This window comes from Anabas testudineus, chromosome 7, assembly GCF_900324465.2.
Source record: "Anabas testudineus chromosome 7, fAnaTes1.2, whole genome shotgun sequence".
NCBI classification, from domain to species: Eukaryota; Metazoa; Chordata; class Actinopteri; order Anabantiformes; family Anabantidae; genus Anabas; species Anabas testudineus.
The window spans coordinates 20,189,593-20,208,831 of record NC_046616.1 but is presented as its reverse complement, the minus strand read 5'-3'; the positions used below and the strand labels follow the sequence as shown (position 1 = coordinate 20,208,831).

Below are 19,239 nucleotides of genomic sequence, written 5' to 3'. Positions count from 1 at the left end.
ACTCAGCCGGAAGTGCTCCTGTGTCGGTCTGAGATCTGTCTTTCAAATCAGAGGATAATCATGGAAATAAACCTAAACCAGAGCTGAGATGGAGCCTGTTTTCTTGAGGTTTGACTCTTACGACTTCGAGGCTGATCCGAGGTTTCAGGACGGACTGAAGGTTTTAGACCAGTCCAGCAGGGACGAAACCAAACTGCTGGACATGAAGCTCTTCTTTTATAACAGGTGTGTGGCAGCTGTGCTGCTTCATTTACCGACATGAAGTCATCGATGAGTGACTAAAATATGTTGAACCCCTTTTTTCCACATGCTACATTCAAGTGTAATCAGATCCCACAGTTGTGTTTTGATCTACTCTGGTACAGTTTATATGTGTGCTAATCACAAGCTAATACTTCAAACAATAAAAAGTAAAGATACCACTGGAGTAACAAGCACAAAGTCCGAGTAAGAATTACTTAAAATGGCATAAATTAAATAAGAAGACATAGCATGTTCAAGAAGCATAGCAAAAATAAACTATAAAAATAAATTTCACAATAATATTATTAATAAAAAGTTGCTCTAACTCTCACCCTTATTCTTGTTTTATTGTTTAGACTGCAGGTTTTTCTGACTCAAGTTTGTTTTGTGTCAAGTGACAGTGATGTGTGTGTTATTAGTTGAAGTAGACTGTTGTTTTGGTGAAACTATATTTAAAAAAAGTATTTTTAATTGCAGGAAACCCAAAGGCTTCAGTTACTTTTAATGCCACTCTTCTTACTTAACTTCATTTTTTAACAGTTAATGCATAAAAATATATTTATTTTTCTGATTTACACTAGTTTACACCAACAGTATGATACAAAGTTATAGTATTTCGGTAAGTACTTAACTTCATTGACTCTGTGAATCTCTGAGTCTTTTCTAATTTTTTAATACTTGTTTTCTATTAACATGTCTTGATGCTTTTGTTTCTTATTTCATGTCTTGATGCCTCCACTCTCTAAAATCACCAGGTTTGTTGAGCCCATAGACCGAGCCAGCTACAAACAGTGGAGCTCTTCTTCTCCTCATATGAAACCCACAGACTGCAGCTTGGAGCAGCTGGATCAGAGGACGCCTTCAGACCCAGAATCTCGTATCTGTAAAGACCAGACAGCAGAGACAGAGACAGCACAACTTTCCTTTGCAGAGGTGATGCAGCTGGTTCAGGCAGGGAAGGAAGTGCCGGGTGCAATAAAACTGGACATAAAACCAAGCAACCAGAGTCCCACTCCTTCTCGGAGGGAAAGGATAATGAAACCCTGGGAAACAGCATCATCTCCCAAATGATATTTCAGCCTTTATGTAGATTAAAAACATTTTTCAATAAAAATGATAACAAATTCTCAGTAGATGGTATGTCATTATTCATCAGGACTGCAGAGCATGAATGTAACAGGGTCTCCGCAGGTGTTAGTAAAAAATATTGAATATTGAATTCATTGAAATATTGAATTCATGTTCCTCATCAGAAGGTATGATTGTTTCTTAAATTCCATTTACAATGACCTTGACTATTTAAAACTGATCTGTGTGGCTCTTCTGTCTTCTGTGTTGTGGTTGAGGCTCTGTTGTCCTTTTGTGTCTCTTTCCCAGACGTCTCTCATGACTAACAAGACCCAGAGAGCCCAGGACAGGTCATTAACTAAATTAATTATATTAATGGAAAATATTATTACAAACGGCAGCAAAACAAAAAATAAGGTTATGTAAATGTATAAAAGTAGATTCATGTACTCAACGTACAAGTAGAACCAGAGATTGTCTCTGTGATTCACTAGAAACAATGTTGATGTCTTGAGGAGGAGCATCAGGTATTTCAGTTATAACATCCACATATGTTTCATTTAAAGAACAAAGCGGGACATCAGCAGGCTAGAATTTATTACATTATGATTTATTACACGGTTTTGTAGCACCACTGAGATCCAGTTGTTCTGTAGCATAATTTAACAGAAGATCTTTGAGTATGACCTTAACTACCTGTATACAACATTAAAAAAAGGGGTCCAGGGCCCTCTTTCCTAAATTAAGTTTTAGCCATGCATCAAAGTCAGAATTAGACATTTGGCTCATGAAAAAAGGCATTTTGGACTAAATTAGTCAGGACCTGTTTGAAAGTAACAATCCATCATATGCACATTCATTCATGTTGTGCTAACCAAAGGAACTGACAATACATCACACTAATATTTCACTACATTTCTTTCTTACAAAGAAACACACATTCAATCAACATAGTCTACAAGAAATGTTCACTTTTAGTCTGTGCCTATTACGGTACATGTAAAACGAACAAAACCAAACCAGCACAGTTAGCACCGTTAGCATAGCACCATCCAGACGATTAGTGAGGTAAAGCTGTTGCCAGATTTGCCTGTAGCTCTGTCCATCATGCATGTGTTCAGCATGTGGACAGGCACAGACACCTGAACAGTACTGTCCATGTTTTAAGAGTCAGTGAAAATCACAACAAATGTTAAAAACCACACAGACATTACAGTCATGCAAACTAACGCGGGATCAAGTCTCACTGAGATTTAAAGGACTGTACCAGTGATCTTGCATGTATGTCTAAAGTATTTACTTACACAAATATATATATATGTACTACTACTAAACAAGTTGTAGTTGTGCATTTTTTTGTCCAACCAACAGAACAAAATCAAATTAACCTGAATAATCAGATTTTACTTTCATCGTAATTAAAGAAACTCTCATTTAAGGAACTGGAAACATTTTAAATGTTATGCCTGATAAATAACAAATAATCAAGCATCAAACTGCCTGCTTTCCTTTGAAACTTTAGTACATTGTGAAATGTTTTGGATTTTGGATAAACTTAAAACCCCAACAATGATTTTTTTCAGTTATCAATTACAGTGCATCCACATTTTGGTTGGCTTTTTTGTTTAACAGTGTCCACACTTTCACATGTGAAAGGGATCAAATGTGCAAAACCATTGTTACAGTCTTTTAAGCCACATGTCTTGTTCAATAGAAGAAACTGTTTAATTCTGACCTCAGTGGTATTGTCTGCAACAATAAAAACACTCCATTTGAAATGTTAACAGTCATAACACGTTGTTTTCAATAAGTAGCAACAAAATATTTTTGGTCTAGTAAAAAAACTTTAAAAATAGATCAAATGTCAACACAAATGCAAACCCAGGGTCTGTCTAAGTAATTTTACACAGTACCTCTGGAGCACCATAGTGAGGCGATTTCTTTACATTTTTTGGATAAAATGTATTAAAAGGCAGATTAAAAACTGGCTACGATCAACTCATTAGAAGTTAAAACAGTTCAATTCATAGTTGATGATAAAAATTATTAGCTCAGACATAAAAAATAAAATATGCACTAAAAAAAAGTTTTATAAATTAATAAAGTTTATTAAAAGTATAACTGCAGATTTTAACAGATAAATCAGTGTTGAGGTAGAGACTGGGGCCTGTATCACAAAGCAAGTTCAGTAGCCCTCTCTGGGTTCACTGAGTCAGTTGGTGACCTGGTATCAGGAGGCTGGTTTTCGTAGACATGTTCATACAACAGATCACACAGTATTTAATAAGACACTGTAGAGATCAGCAATAATATGCAAATATAAAAAGCTAGTTTATAAATAAGTGTAGGAGGTGTACAGTTCTTTCTGTTCACTTTTTCATTTCATTCCTGTTTTTCACCTTTACCTGAGGGAGATTTCTGGCTCTTTAGCTGCTAAATGTTCAACTAGTTGCTAACTGCGTCTGTATGTCATTTGTTCCTGAGCAGGTAGTGCACAGTGAGTTCATAGAGCTTTTCTGCTGAAGGGGGAAAAGAGTTCAATGACAGAAAATCTAAATACTGGGATAAAAGATGCTAAAACGCTTGTAGAGCCATACAGTCTGGTGATCATTCTAAGCATGAGGTTCCCCTTCCTCTGACTCTGTTAATGTAAAAATACTGATTATTGCTGCTTCAAAGAGCACAGCATTTAATTTAAAATATACCATACTGGGTACTAAAAAAAAAGGTGTGAAATTAATATGCAGCTATAACCATCTTTTTATTAGCATGTTTAGTTATGTTTATTAAAAGACCTGTTTCTATCTAAAAATGTTTGTTCTCTGCTACATCCTATTTTTTAATTTATTCCTTGTCATTTTACTGTAAACAATATCAACATCCTGTAAAAATTATGATCCCCATGTTTCCACTGATGAACCAGCTTTGTGATACCAGACAACCTGAGTTAAAGCCAAAGATAGTTGGATAACAATCTAATCTTAATTCATGATACAGGTCCATGTTCTGAGGAATTTTTGTTTGATCAAAGCACCATCATTTGTCAAAGGAAACCTGAAGAATATGTGTTTGCCTGCTGGTGATAGTGGACTGTGAATGACCGATTTGAAGGCACTCATGAACAAACACAAAATATTAAATGCTAAATCAGGTCTTTTTGAACTACTTAGTAATGAAGGATAGAATAAGGCAGTAGGTTTACCACTGGTGCTTCACAGTTGTTATTCACATGCAAAATAATCTTTCAGAGGGGCGAAGAGATGACGGATGACGGGGACACTCCAGGACCGACCCAGGACTTTCTGTCTTTGCATCCGGCCCATGTTGTTCACATCGGTGTAGTGTTTGGGAAAGCCAAAGACCCTAAAAGAGTCAACCACACATACAAACTTAAAGTTAGAAGGTCAAAATCCAGCAGGGACCTCATATAAATCACCAGCACACCAAAACGTATTTGTAACTATTTGTTAAACTTTTACAAATGTTAAATTTGATGCTGCTCCAAAAGAATCACCTCAGCACTTAAACAAATCACTTACTACCACGACTGCTACTACTGCTACCCCTACTTGTTGCCGTTTTCATGTTTGCGTTGCTGTGCAAACGAGGAATAAATTAAGAACAAGATCAGCATCTACTTCTAATGTTTATTATAAACATAACAAAATATTCTTTCTTAAGCAGTAGAAACTATGTTTACAGAAGCATCACATACAGTGCATCTAGAAAGTATTAACTAACTTTTTTATATATATATATATATATATATATTATATATACGATGTGAACAGTATGTTCACAAGAACATGCTGATTTCATATATACTTATACATACTGTTCCATTTCGGTGCACCACAGGTAGTCCTCCTTGCCGTTCATGGAGACAGGAAGTGGTCCCATCTTACCCTGCCTTATGGAGTTCGACTTTGTTGTGATGGTGCGTACTTTCTCAAACTGAATAAAGACACAGCAAATCTGAATCAATTTTATATCTTTTAAAGCCTTTTTAAAAGCATTTAGAAAAAAATCATAAAGGCCAAAAAATCTTTCCCATATTACTGCCCACAGAAGAGAAAAAATATCTATATAATCTTGTTGAAGTCTATCCTTTGATATTTCAAGACCCACAAATACCTTATTTGCTGGTTACATTATGTTGTTTCAGAAAGAACAAACTACAACAGAGTACAGACATTCAAGTTATTATCTGTCATTAAACTATATCTTTCTACCTTTGCTGTGCGTCCGACTTCCAAACAATCCTGCAGAGTCACTTTGTGGTCTAAAGATGTAGCAAGAGGTCTAAAGAGAAATGCAGAGTGGCATGTAAACTGGAGAATTTTTAAAGAATATTTTTTGTCTTACAGTGTGAGAATCAGCATCAAAGGAAAATGAGGAAAATGATTGTGTATTAGTTTGTACCTGTTCATGCCAGGGAGGTTTCCCCAGAAGTACCGTGCTCTGTGAGCAGGGCTGACTTTAATTGCATCAATCAGAACCGGATTACACTGAACAAAAATAAGAAAAAGCAACTGATGACAAATAATGACTGAATGCAGTCTGTCCTCTGCCATCAGGCTATGAGGACACATTGACCAGTAATCAAATATAATCACCTCAAGGAATCTGCAGATGTCCGATTTGTCATTGGCACTCATGAAAACCACATTCTCAAATAGCCAGAAGAACGGACGGTCGTCGCCCTCCTTCGGTTTCAACAATGTCAATATGCGGTAGAACTCAAAAAAGAGCCTTCCAGTGCCCTCTGCAGGACAAACAGCAACAGAGAAGAAGAAAGTGATTAAAGAAGAGGAGTTCAGGTAAATAGTTATATGTATCACCACAAAAAACAACAACACAAGTATATAAGCTCCATACCAAATAATCCTTTTCGAAGGGGGTTGACCATGGACAGGTCGTTACATGGACTGCCTCCAATCAGAAGATCAAATGGACCCCATTCAGCTAACTGCAACATACAATTACAGACATAAATTTTTCAAATAAACTTACATACATTAATGAAATGATCACAGAGTTCACATTAGATCTTAGTGGTTGGTGTGGCATGCATTGATAAACAACATGAGTATTCTAACTTCAGCCTATACTCACATGTTTCCTTGTGATAGTGCGAACATCATTCACATATTCGATCTTTCCCTCATGCTTGATCATCCCCACAGCAATGGAATCCTCACAAATCTCTGAAGCAATGTAGCGCTCGATCTTGAGCCCCAATTCCTGAAGAACCAGGTACCCTGTCATGATGCCAAAGAGTTTAAATGCAGGTAAGATTCATAGTCTATGCAAAATTAACTCCATTTTTGTTTTTCCATTAAGCTACTGCATTTGATTTAGATGTCTGCATTACAAAGACAGGATGAACCAACCTGTTGCGATGCCATCAAAAAGTGAGAGCACCTTCAGCGGTCTGCGCTGATCAGCTGGGATGACGGGGTAAACTCTATGAGGCTCCTGTGAAAAATATATAGATATATATCTAACTCTAGTAACTCACCTAAAAGGCAAGAATATTATTAGATGCTACAATGAGGACTGGCCAAGTGACAAGAAGTACATGCTGGTCTGTCATTTGTCACTACTCCCAAGTCTTAGAACTTAATGCTGTTCAGCATGTTGCAGAAACACAGGGAGTAATGTTTAGATAGTTTCATCAAGGTGAACAATGCATTTCAAAAGTAGTTAGTTCTGAGTGACATCAGCAAGAGTAACACTCAGCTTGTTGGTCTGGGAATATGATTCTTGTTTTGGGTGCAATAGCACAATTCATTAAACTATAGAATAATTAGAGGAATTAAATTTTCATTTCATGAAAATAATTGTTGCAGCCTTTACAAAAATGTTTTTGAGTATAACAAGGAATCTGCTTTGTTACAAATGAGTCCACAGCTTATTGTGCGATTGTAATATTTTGTGTATATAAAGGTAACATGTTTAAATTTTATTCCACAACCACAAGGTGTGGTCTGAAAATGAGCATAGAGCTGAATCACAATGATGGTTGGACTTCTGGATATTGATAGTTTCACCTAATAAAGTGACTGAAACTGAAATTATTTCTAAAAGTTGTAAATCTTGTGACAATTTGCCATGACTGATGATTATGCCATGGTAGAAGTGTTGATAGAAGAGTGATACGTACAAACTCCATGGCACTGGTGTTGGCAAAGAAGTCTTGAACGTTAACACTCCAGTCTGGTCTGAGTTTGAGATTTCCTTCACACTGCGATGGCTTGCATATGTAGCAGCTCCAAGGATCAATGTCTTTCAGCTTGTCAAATGTTCCATCACCCACCAGGATGTCCAGACAGTCCTTACAGAAACATCTGGGACACATGGCAAATACCCAAGAGCATAACACGAGAGTTAGAAAATGACTAATGTTCAGACACTAAATGAAGTTGTGTATCTGTTGTCTGAGCCATCTGAGCAAAGTGACTACTGTCACTTACTACGCTTGTTATTTCTCATTTATTAGTAATTTAGAAAGTTGAAATTCAGGCTGGAATTTGGACAAATCATACATTAGGACAAGGACAGTTCTGTTTATAAGAGCAGGACCTTTTATAAACAGAAAAATAAAAGTTTATTATTGTAGATTGTCTCTTGTTTGTACATTTATTGGTACACTGAACATAGAACTGAACATAGAACTCTCAACAATAATAACAGGAATAATAAATTGTAATGTCATTTAATGCCAATATGCAAAAATGTTAACAAATACACGCTAACATAATGAGGCTCAAGATGTAGACTATAGTGTTACTCACTGGATGCATTTCAATTACACATGCATCCCCCTCTCAGATACAAGGAGGGACACAAGGAAAAGATGTGAAGAGAGAGGAAAGAAGAGAACGAGACGCCCTTTTCACTGAACTGCTGTCAGGCAGGCTTCAGATTACTGTGGTGACTTTAGTTTGTTTGGTGCTTGTATTTAGACTGTCTGTATAATATTTATGACGTACAGTTAACTACCATCAGCACAGCCTATTCTTCTTAATGAGGTTAACAAATATGTGTACATATATTGAAAACATTTTACTTTGCTCCAATCAGTAAAACTACAGTGTGTAAATGTTATCATTGCTGGATGCACGTGAGCATGTGATTTCTAAGGCCAGCAATGTGTTGTTTTTAATTTAATAGGCTGATTATTTGGATCTGCATTTATTGTTGTTTTGTTAGTAAATTCATTATTCAGTATCCTAGTCCAGGTTATGACTTTAGTGTTATAGCATTGGTAGTAGTTAGTTTTGTAGAAATTATTTGTTAGCATGTTTCAGATAAATTAAATAAATAATTAGATTGTTTACCTGCAGCAGCTGGTGTTGCCACACAGAATGACCTCTGAGCCACCACAGCACACGGTGCAGTACGACTGGTAGCCATCTTCATCGTAGCGATACAGTGTTTCGGTAAAGTTCTCCTGCAAACAGTGAAATGGTCGTTGCAGCATTTGAGATGTTATTGGCAGCTGTGTTTCAGATGGAGGTTAGACACTGATAAACTGGGCTGGAATGGAGTAAAGCAGACCACATTGACACAGACAAAAAGAGGTCATTTAGGATGTGAGATTACCTTGCATTTTAGACAAAGACCACCTTCAAACAAAGGGTGCCGCACTTCAATCTCAGATGATCCGCAAGACAAACAAAAATCTGAAATAACAAACGATTCACTTTAAGAATTTTAAGTCTATGTCAAGAGGAGCTCAAATAATTTCTTCTTCTTACATAATCTCATAGACTTACCCTCAATAGTTTTGCCTTTCTCTTTGACCTTTTCTATTATTGATTCTGTAAAGTAAAATACCACAAAACAAATCACATATAGTAAAACTAAAGATGATGATTATCATAAAACATATTACATATAGTCTAGTAGGTCCTAGTATGTGATTACTCTCATGAGAGTGTTATGTTTGTAGACTAAATGTGAACAAAAATAACACATACCTTTGCTGTAGGTAACAGCAGCTGCATTTGCCTTATTTTTCACATATTTTCTTTTTACTGGAGGCTGGTAGTCAGACAGAGCTGAGTCAGAAGACTCAAGATGTGCAGAAGAATCTAGGAGATCAGAAAATGATGGAATCAAGGGACATTTCATGGAAAAAAATCCTGTTGCTAAGAAGCATCAACTATAATGTACTGCATTACGAAAAACATCTTTTCCACCTATAAATATTTCATTATATATATATGTATATTTCATAAAAAAAATGTGCTTCACCTGCATATACAGTATATTATGTCTAATGGATTTATTATTGTGCATATACCAGGAGGTTGGAATCCTTCAGGTCCTGTAGGCAGAAAACCTTCAAAAGCCCAGTCCAGCATCAGCTTCAGCTCTTTTTCTTTACTTCCTTCTGCATCAGCAAAAGACTTCTCACAACGCTCACCTGCCAACTACAGATACAGGTGTGATCGAAATCTGGAGCATTTGGTGAAACATTTTTCACTTTTCTAAAGTGAATCTAAGCAACCTGCTTGACATCACAATAAATGAAATATGTTTCATTTTTACTAAAATGCTGTTTCTGTTGACAGGACCAAAAGGTCACTGAGCAGATTGACAGGTACAGTGTTGGAAAATTGCCTGTGTTGGTATAAATATAGTTCACAGTTTAGTCCCAAACAGCAAACCCTTTGATATCATCAAGCAGAGGAACAGTCCTATAACTGCTTTTGCCAACTATCTGTTTTGATTGGACCTCTGCTTAGCTATAACTAAACCTAACCAAAGAACAACACAACATTACCAAGCAAGTAGAACAAAAATTGGTACAAAATGTTTTGACGGTTTGACAGGTTTTGTCTCTTACCTCAATGATCTGGTAGATGGCTTCCTTGTAAATGGGGAAGCTGGCAAAGGAATTTTTACAGAAGCATCTAGTGAAGGCACTGAAAGCCAGTAGATTGTCTGTCTGGATCTACAACAGAAAGGAACGGTAATGTAAAAAAAAAAAAATCTACCTCAAAACAAAGGCAGTATACTTCAAGCACATACACTGTACTTCTAACCTCTGAGAACATCCCATCTCCAAACCACTCCACCCTCCGCATACCCGGCGGAGCTGACTTGGTTTTCCAAGACATCACCATACCAGGCCACCAGGAAAACCCCTTCACTTTTCCCCAGACCAGCTCTCCTGTGCAGAAACCCTTTCCCATCCTGCAGAAGTCCAAAGAAAAGTACACCTTGTTGAAAACTACTGAAAGCAGATAAAATTTAACACAGGCATTCTCTGTAACATATTACCTGATACGCATTTTTCCGTCGTCCTCTTCCAGTGTTTTTGCTGGACGGTGATAAATCTTCTGCCTGAAAGTCAACGACATTTAGAACAGGATGATGTCAAAGATATCAAGTAATTTAGGTGTATTTCTTACAGTATAAACATCTCTGTTATTGTTTTCAATAAACTAATTTTCTTTCAGGTAACAAAAAGAGAATGTTATTAAAAGAAAGTAGTAAAGAAGCCCCTTCTCATTAGAATATGAACATTCATCTTGTTCAAAGCGAAACAGTAACAAGAAAATATCTTTTCCACCATTTTCACACAAAAATATCAAATTTAAAATTCAAATTTGAATTCTGCAATAACTGAAGTTGACCAAAGTGCTTTACACATGAAATACAAACAAATTAAGTAAAGGCAAACAAGAAAAGCAATGGGAAAAGATAAAAAAATATAAACAAGAGTGGCGCGAGTACAGGAAACAAATATAAAATTGCACGAATATTAAGCCCAACCTAAGCCAACCAAAATCATGTATGTCTTAAGATATTTCTTTAAAGCTGCAATAGTGGGAGATCATCTAAACAAAAAAATGAAGGCTGTTCTAAACCTTTGGAGCAGCCACTGCAAAGGCACATTATTCCTTACCAACTAGTCTTAATCATGGTTAGAAGCGGTTGCTGTGGAGGCCTAGAGGTAAAGTAGAGGCAGAGAACTTATGTAATGTACTCAGGTGCCAACCCATGCATGGCTTTGAAAACTAATAAAATCACCTTCAAATCAGTTATGTATTTTGTTATGATGTACTTGGGTAAAGTAGCATTATATGCAAACTGACATAGTAAACTGACTAGCAACCTTTTACTGTGGAGCCACTATGTTCATCACATAAATGAGATTCAACAGTGACACCAGGATTTTTGGCATTGAGATTAGATGTTGGTGACCCTAAGTAGCTAGTTATACTCACTGAGGGGGGCCAAAGAGAATTACCTCTGTTTTACCTCTGTCATTTAACTGAAGATCAAGACAGATTTTTGGCCACCCAGGATGAGATAGAGATGGAGTCAAGAAAATGCACTTACAAAACAAATTAAATGGGCCCTGGAATGGAACCATGAGGTACTTTACAGGTATGGGGGGCAGTACAGAAGCAAAACATCGACAATAACATAATTCTTGGCAGTATACCACTTTTGCCTTATTTCTTTAGAAATATTAACTATATAAATGAATCTACATGTTATTATTTGATTTTATTTAGTATACAAAAACAGATTTTAGAAAAAAAAAATCAACTATGATTAATTAACCAAGGATTTTAACTATTACTATATCAAGTTTTAGTATTAAAGACTGCAACACTATGAGTGAACTTCTGTTTTCTTTATTTCATGACATCCCACCAATCAGTGCATTTTCATGCACTTAAGTAACCTGGTTACAGTTCACTTTCTCAAGTAAGCTGAACTGTAGTTTCTGTATTTGAGGTAGGGGATTAGAGAAGTCTGATTTCTCCAGGTAAATGTTTTCCAGAGAACTCAGATTTCTCTGCCATGTGTATGCATAATATATGTGTTGTGTACCAGCAAAGCAAAGAAATGGGAAGACTGTTGGACGGTAAACATGGTTGTAAATCCTTGGTTTAAAATACTTGCTATGAAGAGAGAAATAAATTTGAGTACACCATAATTTTGCTAAAACTAAAACCTGTCCATTTTGAGCCTGTGAATTTCCTAGCTACTGTGCTTGCTACAGATCTGATGGTGCCAACTGAAATTCCACAAAAATGACTGATCAGTCTCTGTCTTTTACAGACAGCAACGACATGCAAACCACATTTAACTTTCTAATTTAACTTTCTAATCAACACACTATGGGGTAAACTGTAATTTACTGTATAATCTAGAAGGGGTTTACAGGTAGTATACTTAAGTATACCTACCCCCTCATCTTGGGAGTCCAGACCCTTTTTGTTGTCCTTTTCAAGACCTATGGGCTTAGACCAAGTGCTAGCACCAGCCTGGAACACTGTGCGGGCCTGTGGCTTCTGGCGCAAGCTCTCCCAGCCAAAACCTCCCCTATTGGTCCTCTGGGAGACAACATATTCTCACTACACATTCAAATATCATGCACATGCAAATGTACTCCAAGAGACTCACATGCCGTTATATATGCAAACAGCCCCTCATCATACCAGTGCCTACATCTGGCCATTAAGATTAAAATAAAGACTTATGGACAAAAGACTGTTTCGCAATGAAAAGAGATGTGATAAATAGATGGAGAATAAATAAAGTTTAATATGAACATTTTTTTCAGGTATATAAATGTTTACCTCTTTCCATGAGTCGTCGTTCCTTCCAGGTAATACATCACATTCATTCGTTAGCTCTTTGAAAGGAAAGAGAACATATTGTAGCACAGTGAGTTCTAGTGTTCAGAGAGGCAATAACTGCGTTATGACGTGCTAAAAGTGAAAATCTGGAGGATCTAGATTAGCTTAAAGGTAATGTCACATTTACCACATTGTACAAAATATATTTGGAGGAGTTAAGTTACTATTTAATAAAGGTATGTCAGATATTTTTCTTAAGATGCAAATAAAAAGTAAAAAATAGTGTTCCTTACGATTCAGTTTTTTTAGGCGGACTTCACACGGCTTCAATATCACTTTAAGGCCATTCAGTTCTAGAAAAAAAGTGGATATGTCAAATTAGGAAATGCACTGATTTCTTGCACACTTCTAACAACCAAAACTCTTTCGCATGTAACCTGTACAATTCATTACATTCATCTTATGAAAGGTGTTTTATTCATCAAATTACATTAAATTTGGTGCAAATTTGTTTTATTTACCTAATGGATTATATTTCTTCTTAACTTCAGTTTGATGTGGCGAGTCTGTGTTGTTGGTGCTGTCAGATGAGAGGTCACCCTTGCTTTCTGTTAAGGCTTCAGTTTCAGATGACAGTGCCGTACCTCCATTTTCTAATGCCTGAGACAGGAAATACAGCGAGTGCAGAAAAGTAAATAAACACGAATTAAACATATACACAGATGACAGATGTCAAAACAGCTTCTCCTTTTACATGCCTGATTAAAAACTTGCTGAGCACTAAGAGGTGGACAGGGGAGAGACAACAGGGTCAAAACAAGCTTCCTGAAGACTGAGGTTGGCTTGGTGTCCTTCAGTACACTGGCCCAGTGTTTCTCCAGTGAAACCACAGCTGGCTTGTCCTTCTCTTCACTTTCATTGTCTCCCTCCTCAGCCAGCTGGTACTCAAGGAATTCACTCATAAGCTGACTGTCCTCATCAGGGGAGTTGCAGAGCCCAAGCTTGGTCCCAAGCTCCCCTATTGCTTTCCCTGTCAATTCCAGCCTGCTGTGGGGGTTCAGCAGCTGAGCTATGCTCCTAAGCAACTTGTTGCTGAGAGGCAGCTCCTCTGCAATGCAACCTGTGAGTGCAATGTAGAAAGACAACACCTGCTCTTTCAACAGTGGAAGGGCATCTGCAGCCTCAGACTTATTCAAGAAGTCTTCGACCACTTTCCCACCCAGACTTAGTTCAGGGTTTGACAGATGGAATTTCTTGTTCTTAAGAATGTGAGCATCATGTTCCTTTAGGTAGCGAGAGGCATCTTCTGGACGAAGGAAGTAGGAAGTGTAAGTGCACAGCAGGTTACTGGCTTCCTCTAACATAAGTAGCATGTCTGAAGGACAAGATTTTCCCTGTGTTTGCAGATGCCTTTGAAAATTGAGTAGAGGCTTTAGGGCCTGCTCCAGGAACATAAACGTTGCCCTGACTTTGGGATCTTGCAGCTGGGAGCAGATTAACTTGGCTTTGTCATCATCATCGCCAGAGCTAAAGTACAGTACAAGATCTGTCCATATTTCCAAAATTTTCGTGACAAACATGCAAAACCTAAGGCAGCTGGTGTTGAGATGAAATGGACTGTCCGCAGTGATATCTGAGCCAAAAAGAGTAGAGAGGTTGTCATTCTTTGTAGGGCAGGAGGAGTGGTAGGCATGGATGTCTGCCATCAACTCTTGAGCTTGATTGGAGAGCTGCTTAACCCCAGCATGGAGAGCAGCATCAGCAATGGTGTAAAGCCTTCCTAAGGCTACTATGTTTGGGTTGAGTTCCCTGAGCTGAGAGCAGATGTGCTTTGAGGCCTCGCCATTTCTGTCACCATAAGCAGCAACAAGATTATTTGTGGGTAACCCAAATTTATTCAGGATCTCCACCACTGCTGCTCCTGCTGCTTGATCTCCTGCATCATCTACTGACTGAAAAGCATCTAGAAATCGAATGCAATACCTGGAGGATACAATGTCAAAAAACCCAACAAGAACCACAGAGACAGTGTCGTCCTTTCCGACTGCTACCCCTTCATAAATGTATAGACAGTAGGGAGTGTTCTGGCAAACATGTGTAATGTCTTTGGGATACTGCAGCCCCAGCATACAGCGTACAAAATGTCTGGGGGCCTGTTTGCCTTTGGCCGAGCCAGTGTAAAAGTGTTTGTGAAGAAATCGAATCGCTGCGTCATTACATGACAGCGGCTCACAGATTTGACCAGAACTCCTGTAAATTCTAGCCCTTTCTTGGTGTTTCTTTGTCTTCACATGTCGCTGAAGATTATAAAGGCCTTTATGATATGTGTTTAGGCTGCTGGTACAAATCAGGCAGTGGGTAAATTGCTCTCCAAGTGAACTACATTCAGCCCACTCAAAAATATCCTTCCACTTTTCGGTATAAGGGAACTTTCTAGTCGTTTCATCACCATTTTCATCTGTGCGTGATTCCAATTTAGAGCTCCCTGACAAAGAAAGAGAAATGCAATTACTGCACAAGAAATGTAGGTGTGTTGATTGAAACACAACTGAAGATTTTTAAAAACATTTACGTGATTGTGGAGATGCCACAATAGGTCTGACATCATGGCTGTTCCGCACTTTCACAGGGTCGTATTCTGTACTTTTCACATTTGCTGTGTAGAAAATTTTCAACCACTTCAGGAACTCAAAGTGGCTTTGAAAATCCCCCTTTATGAGCTTCTCAACTGGAATGGTCTAAATCAAGACAAAAAAAGGTGACACAGTACTAAGAAATAAATTTTTGTTCTATACCAGCCCCAAATTAAATACTATAAAACTCATTGAATTCCTGGTTTTCTGCAGTTTACTATCTTGCTCTGTTTTAATCTTTGCTCCTATCTACTCCATGTCTGCCTTGGTTATGCCTGCTGTGTTGCTCTAGCCCACAATGATTATTTCCTGAATGAATGTGCCTGTTCTCTGGTTTATTTCACCTGCTCAGTTTATTTAATTGTTGCCAGATTGTTGCAGTTGTTGTTCTCCTGGGTTGGTCTTTTTAGTAGTGCAGTTATTTTCACATCTGTCTGTTTTCTTCAGGATCTTTCCGGTCCGAGATGACCAGTCAGCTTCTATAAAATACCATGTACCAGTTGGATCTCTCCTTGCCCCCACACTCATCATTCTTTTTACTTTACAATATCTAAACCACCCTGTGATATTTTTGCATTTCTAGGTTCCAACATTGACACTAATTCTTCTTAAAATTTCTTGACATCCAAAGAAGGAACTCCTCCTGGTTCTACAATATTTCATTTTTGGTGCTACAACAGTGTTTCTCACATACCGATTTCTTCGTGGCAGCCTGCCACAATATCAACAAATACTGAACACATACTGCCACATGCTGAAATCGTCTCTCATTTAAGAGCTGTGAGCAGCACATTGACTCTCTCAGCCAGCCTCTCACACAATCAACTCTGGTAGCAGGGTTATGAACAAGTATGTAAGGAGCCTAGCTATTAAGGACAGCTAAGCTAACATTAGATGTCAACTGGGTTGCTGAGGCTAGCATACCATACACACATGAAAAATAATACATTAACATAGTAATTGTTGTCTCTCAAAATTGATCATTTTAAAAATTGCTTCTCCTCCTATGTAAATTCAACCACAACAAAAAATTGTAACGCTACTCCACCAAAAAAATGCATACCCTTGTGATGCCAATCTTGCTGAAGGCCTTGTGGAGAAGACTGAAGTTGTGCTTAGAGTCCTCCTCGCTCTGTGCATCAAACTTCACCTTGGTCATGTCAACAGAGCCAGGAATAGAAGAATCCATGATCTGACAGTGGCATGCACCTGAAGGAAAAAACAGACATAAAGACACTTCAGAACATATCTTCTGAAACAATGGAGGGAGGTAGCTCTCTTTTGCTGCTTTTAGTAGCAGTGGAGATATTATACCAAGACGAGCTGGAGCAGACTACTCAACGCCAAACTACCATGGGCTGAAAGATTTCTGAATCCACTGCTTTTTCTCATGGTGAGCCAAGCAGTTAAGGACAAGGGACATCTTCATAAAGGAGGAAATCATCGGCTACTACAACTAATTCAACACTGTGCAGGAAAAGTGGAAATGCATGTATTTGTGGCTTGTTGCTGGTTGCCATGCTTGAAGTAGACTGAAGGAGATGAAATGGCATTAGCTCTGCACATACTGATAAATCACCTGAACCCATCTCTTTCACATCTTTGAAGTTTGTCTTCAGCAGGCTGTTGGTCCATTTCAGCAAATGAAAGTGGCTTGTTTTATCACTGGAGGAGTCTGGAGGCACAACCACAGAACTTTCCATCTTGCAGCTCTGTAAGAAAGACAATCAGCAGATTTTTATTTATGTAATTATTTTCATTGTTAACTTGTGTACGTATGTACATAATATTTTTTTATATTTCTCTGTAAGCCAAACATGAACTCTTAACATTCTCCATATTTTAACTGTTTAGTGGCTTTTGCTCCGGAGACAGTCATTGTTCACTACTCGCAGCATTGGCAGTTCAATTCCCAGCTCGTCCAGACCCTGCTATGCCTTACGAGTGCAGAGGTCACTAACATGGATATGCTTTAATTAATCAGAACACCTGACACTAACTCTTTTGCCAAACAATATACTGTATTTCTGCTTCATAACTAGGAAATATGTGCAATTTGGTTTACACTGTGTAGTCTACACAACAGGGCAGACTGTGTGAACTGAAGTGATCAAACTGAGAGGTCAGTCAACTGATATCCTACCCTAGTATGTCCATTAAAATGTGGTCTCCTATTTGCTTATTTTATGGATTGGTGAACCTCTGTGTTTCTTGTGCATGCATCTATATTTAAGTAGGTCCTGGCGATTACCACTAAAGAAGTCCAAGATTTGTTTGTTGTTGTTTCTCTTTAAGAAATCTCGTGTATGCCCCTACTCTGCTACTGGCTCCTACGGGTGGGGGTAGTGGGTGAGAATGGGCAAGTGGGTGGGTTGCCTAATCCTCTATTGTCTGGTTGACAATGGAGGATAAATGATGAGGGTTTATTGGTAAATAATTTTGACATTTGCATCTTTCGGTTGTATTTGATCATTCCCTTGTCATGTGTACATGTAAACAGTGAGCTGTGAAGCAGCTGAGAGCTACGGGACCCATGAGCCACGCTGCCGCTGCGTCCTCCTCCTTTCTTCAATCTATAGAAGATCTCGCGTTGTCTATTTTTGCCGCGAACCTACTCACTGCACAACTTTCAGTGGCAGAAGTTGAGCTTCTGCACGAAAGCAACACCCTGTTACTTTCTGTACCAAGATCAAACGTAATGCACCAAGTTAAGTGGTGCAAAGACTACACCGGCCGGCATCGTACTTTTACAGTCCTGTTCTGTCTAAAACATTTCACATTACAGACATGCTGCAGCGGCTATCAGGTTAGCTGGGTTTGACACGGGGGTGGCTTTGTATGTTTTATCATTATGGTGAAAAAACAAGTTAAAGTCGCATTGCTATTTTATTTACTTTAGGAACATGTAATTACAATTGACGATGTGTCCATCCACGCGTTATTACAGAAGCCGGGAAAATGAAAGTAATCTAAGTAAGCAGGATTCATGATTAGGAAGTCCTATTCTCCGGTGCTCAGGGTCCATTCTGCTGCTATCGCCGTGTATTTGTGTGAGTCGGTCTTTTGTGTTGTGGGGCTGCTGAAGAGTGCATTTACAAACCAGGACAATAAAACGGTACCGCGCTAACGTTAACAACTCGACTCTGTGCGTAAAGCGATTTAATATGACAAAGTCTGATCAGAATAAGAGAAGCTGGTTTTGTCTAAAGATAGATAATGGTTCACTTACCTCGGCCGTTCCCCTATAGGTACAGACGTCCCCCTGACTCTTCATCCGAAAGCACATTTTCAATAAGCACCGGTGACGTCTGCATTACCACTAAAGCTCTATTGGACGACCCGACCCGGGGGGGGGCTGTCCCGGGGTCGGATTGCTAGCCTCGGGTTTGCGCAATCCCCCCCCCCCCCCCAAAAAGGAGCGTACGCTAAACTGGTCATTAATGAGCACATCGTAGGCAATAAACCCACGTCGGCGATTTTCAGTTGACAGAAATATGGCTGCTATGTTGTTGATCAATATCGTGTTTCGGTTTCAGCCCACTGTAACGTAACACATCCACTCCTCTGAACATTAGCACAGGCCGCCATTGATCAACTAGTTACCGTCAGACAATATAATGCTAGGGCCACGCTGCTAGCTAACACTATTATTTCCTGTTAGTCGACAAACATGGCGGCTATCA

General features: G+C 38.4%; 2 protein-coding genes across 2 annotated transcripts; one reads left to right on the top strand and one right to left on the bottom strand.

Annotated features, from left to right (window-relative positions):
• Positions 1-3: 3 nt before the first annotated feature.
• On the top strand, positions 4-1,373 carry LOC113166985. The gene is made up of 2 exons (XM_026367273.1): positions 4-225; positions 999-1,373. The coding sequence occupies exons 1-2, from the start codon at positions 89-91 to the stop codon at positions 1,312-1,314; spliced, it is 453 nt and encodes a 150-aa protein (XP_026223058.1). The 5' UTR covers positions 4-88; the 3' UTR covers positions 1,315-1,373.
• Positions 1,374-1,901: 528 nt separating this feature from the next.
• On the bottom strand, positions 1,902-18,886 carry LOC113166990 (DNA (cytosine-5)-methyltransferase 3A-like). The gene is given in 27 exon segments (XM_026367280.1): positions 1,902-4,674; positions 5,147-5,265; positions 5,544-5,613; positions 5,734-5,819; positions 5,928-6,076; positions 6,190-6,280; positions 6,427-6,572; positions 6,705-6,789; positions 7,478-7,661; positions 8,655-8,767; positions 8,920-8,999; positions 9,093-9,137; positions 9,297-9,410; positions 9,623-9,752; positions 10,169-10,276; positions 10,368-10,499; positions 10,501-10,518; positions 10,606-10,668; positions 12,531-12,677; positions 12,924-12,979; positions 13,217-13,276; positions 13,445-13,583; positions 13,682-15,408; positions 15,496-15,661; positions 16,620-16,765; positions 17,136-17,268; positions 18,786-18,886. Coding segments are annotated over 27 exon segments (4,506 nt in total). The 5' UTR covers positions 18,843-18,886; the 3' UTR covers positions 1,902-4,532.
• Between the last annotated feature and the right edge of the window lie 353 nt (positions 18,887-19,239).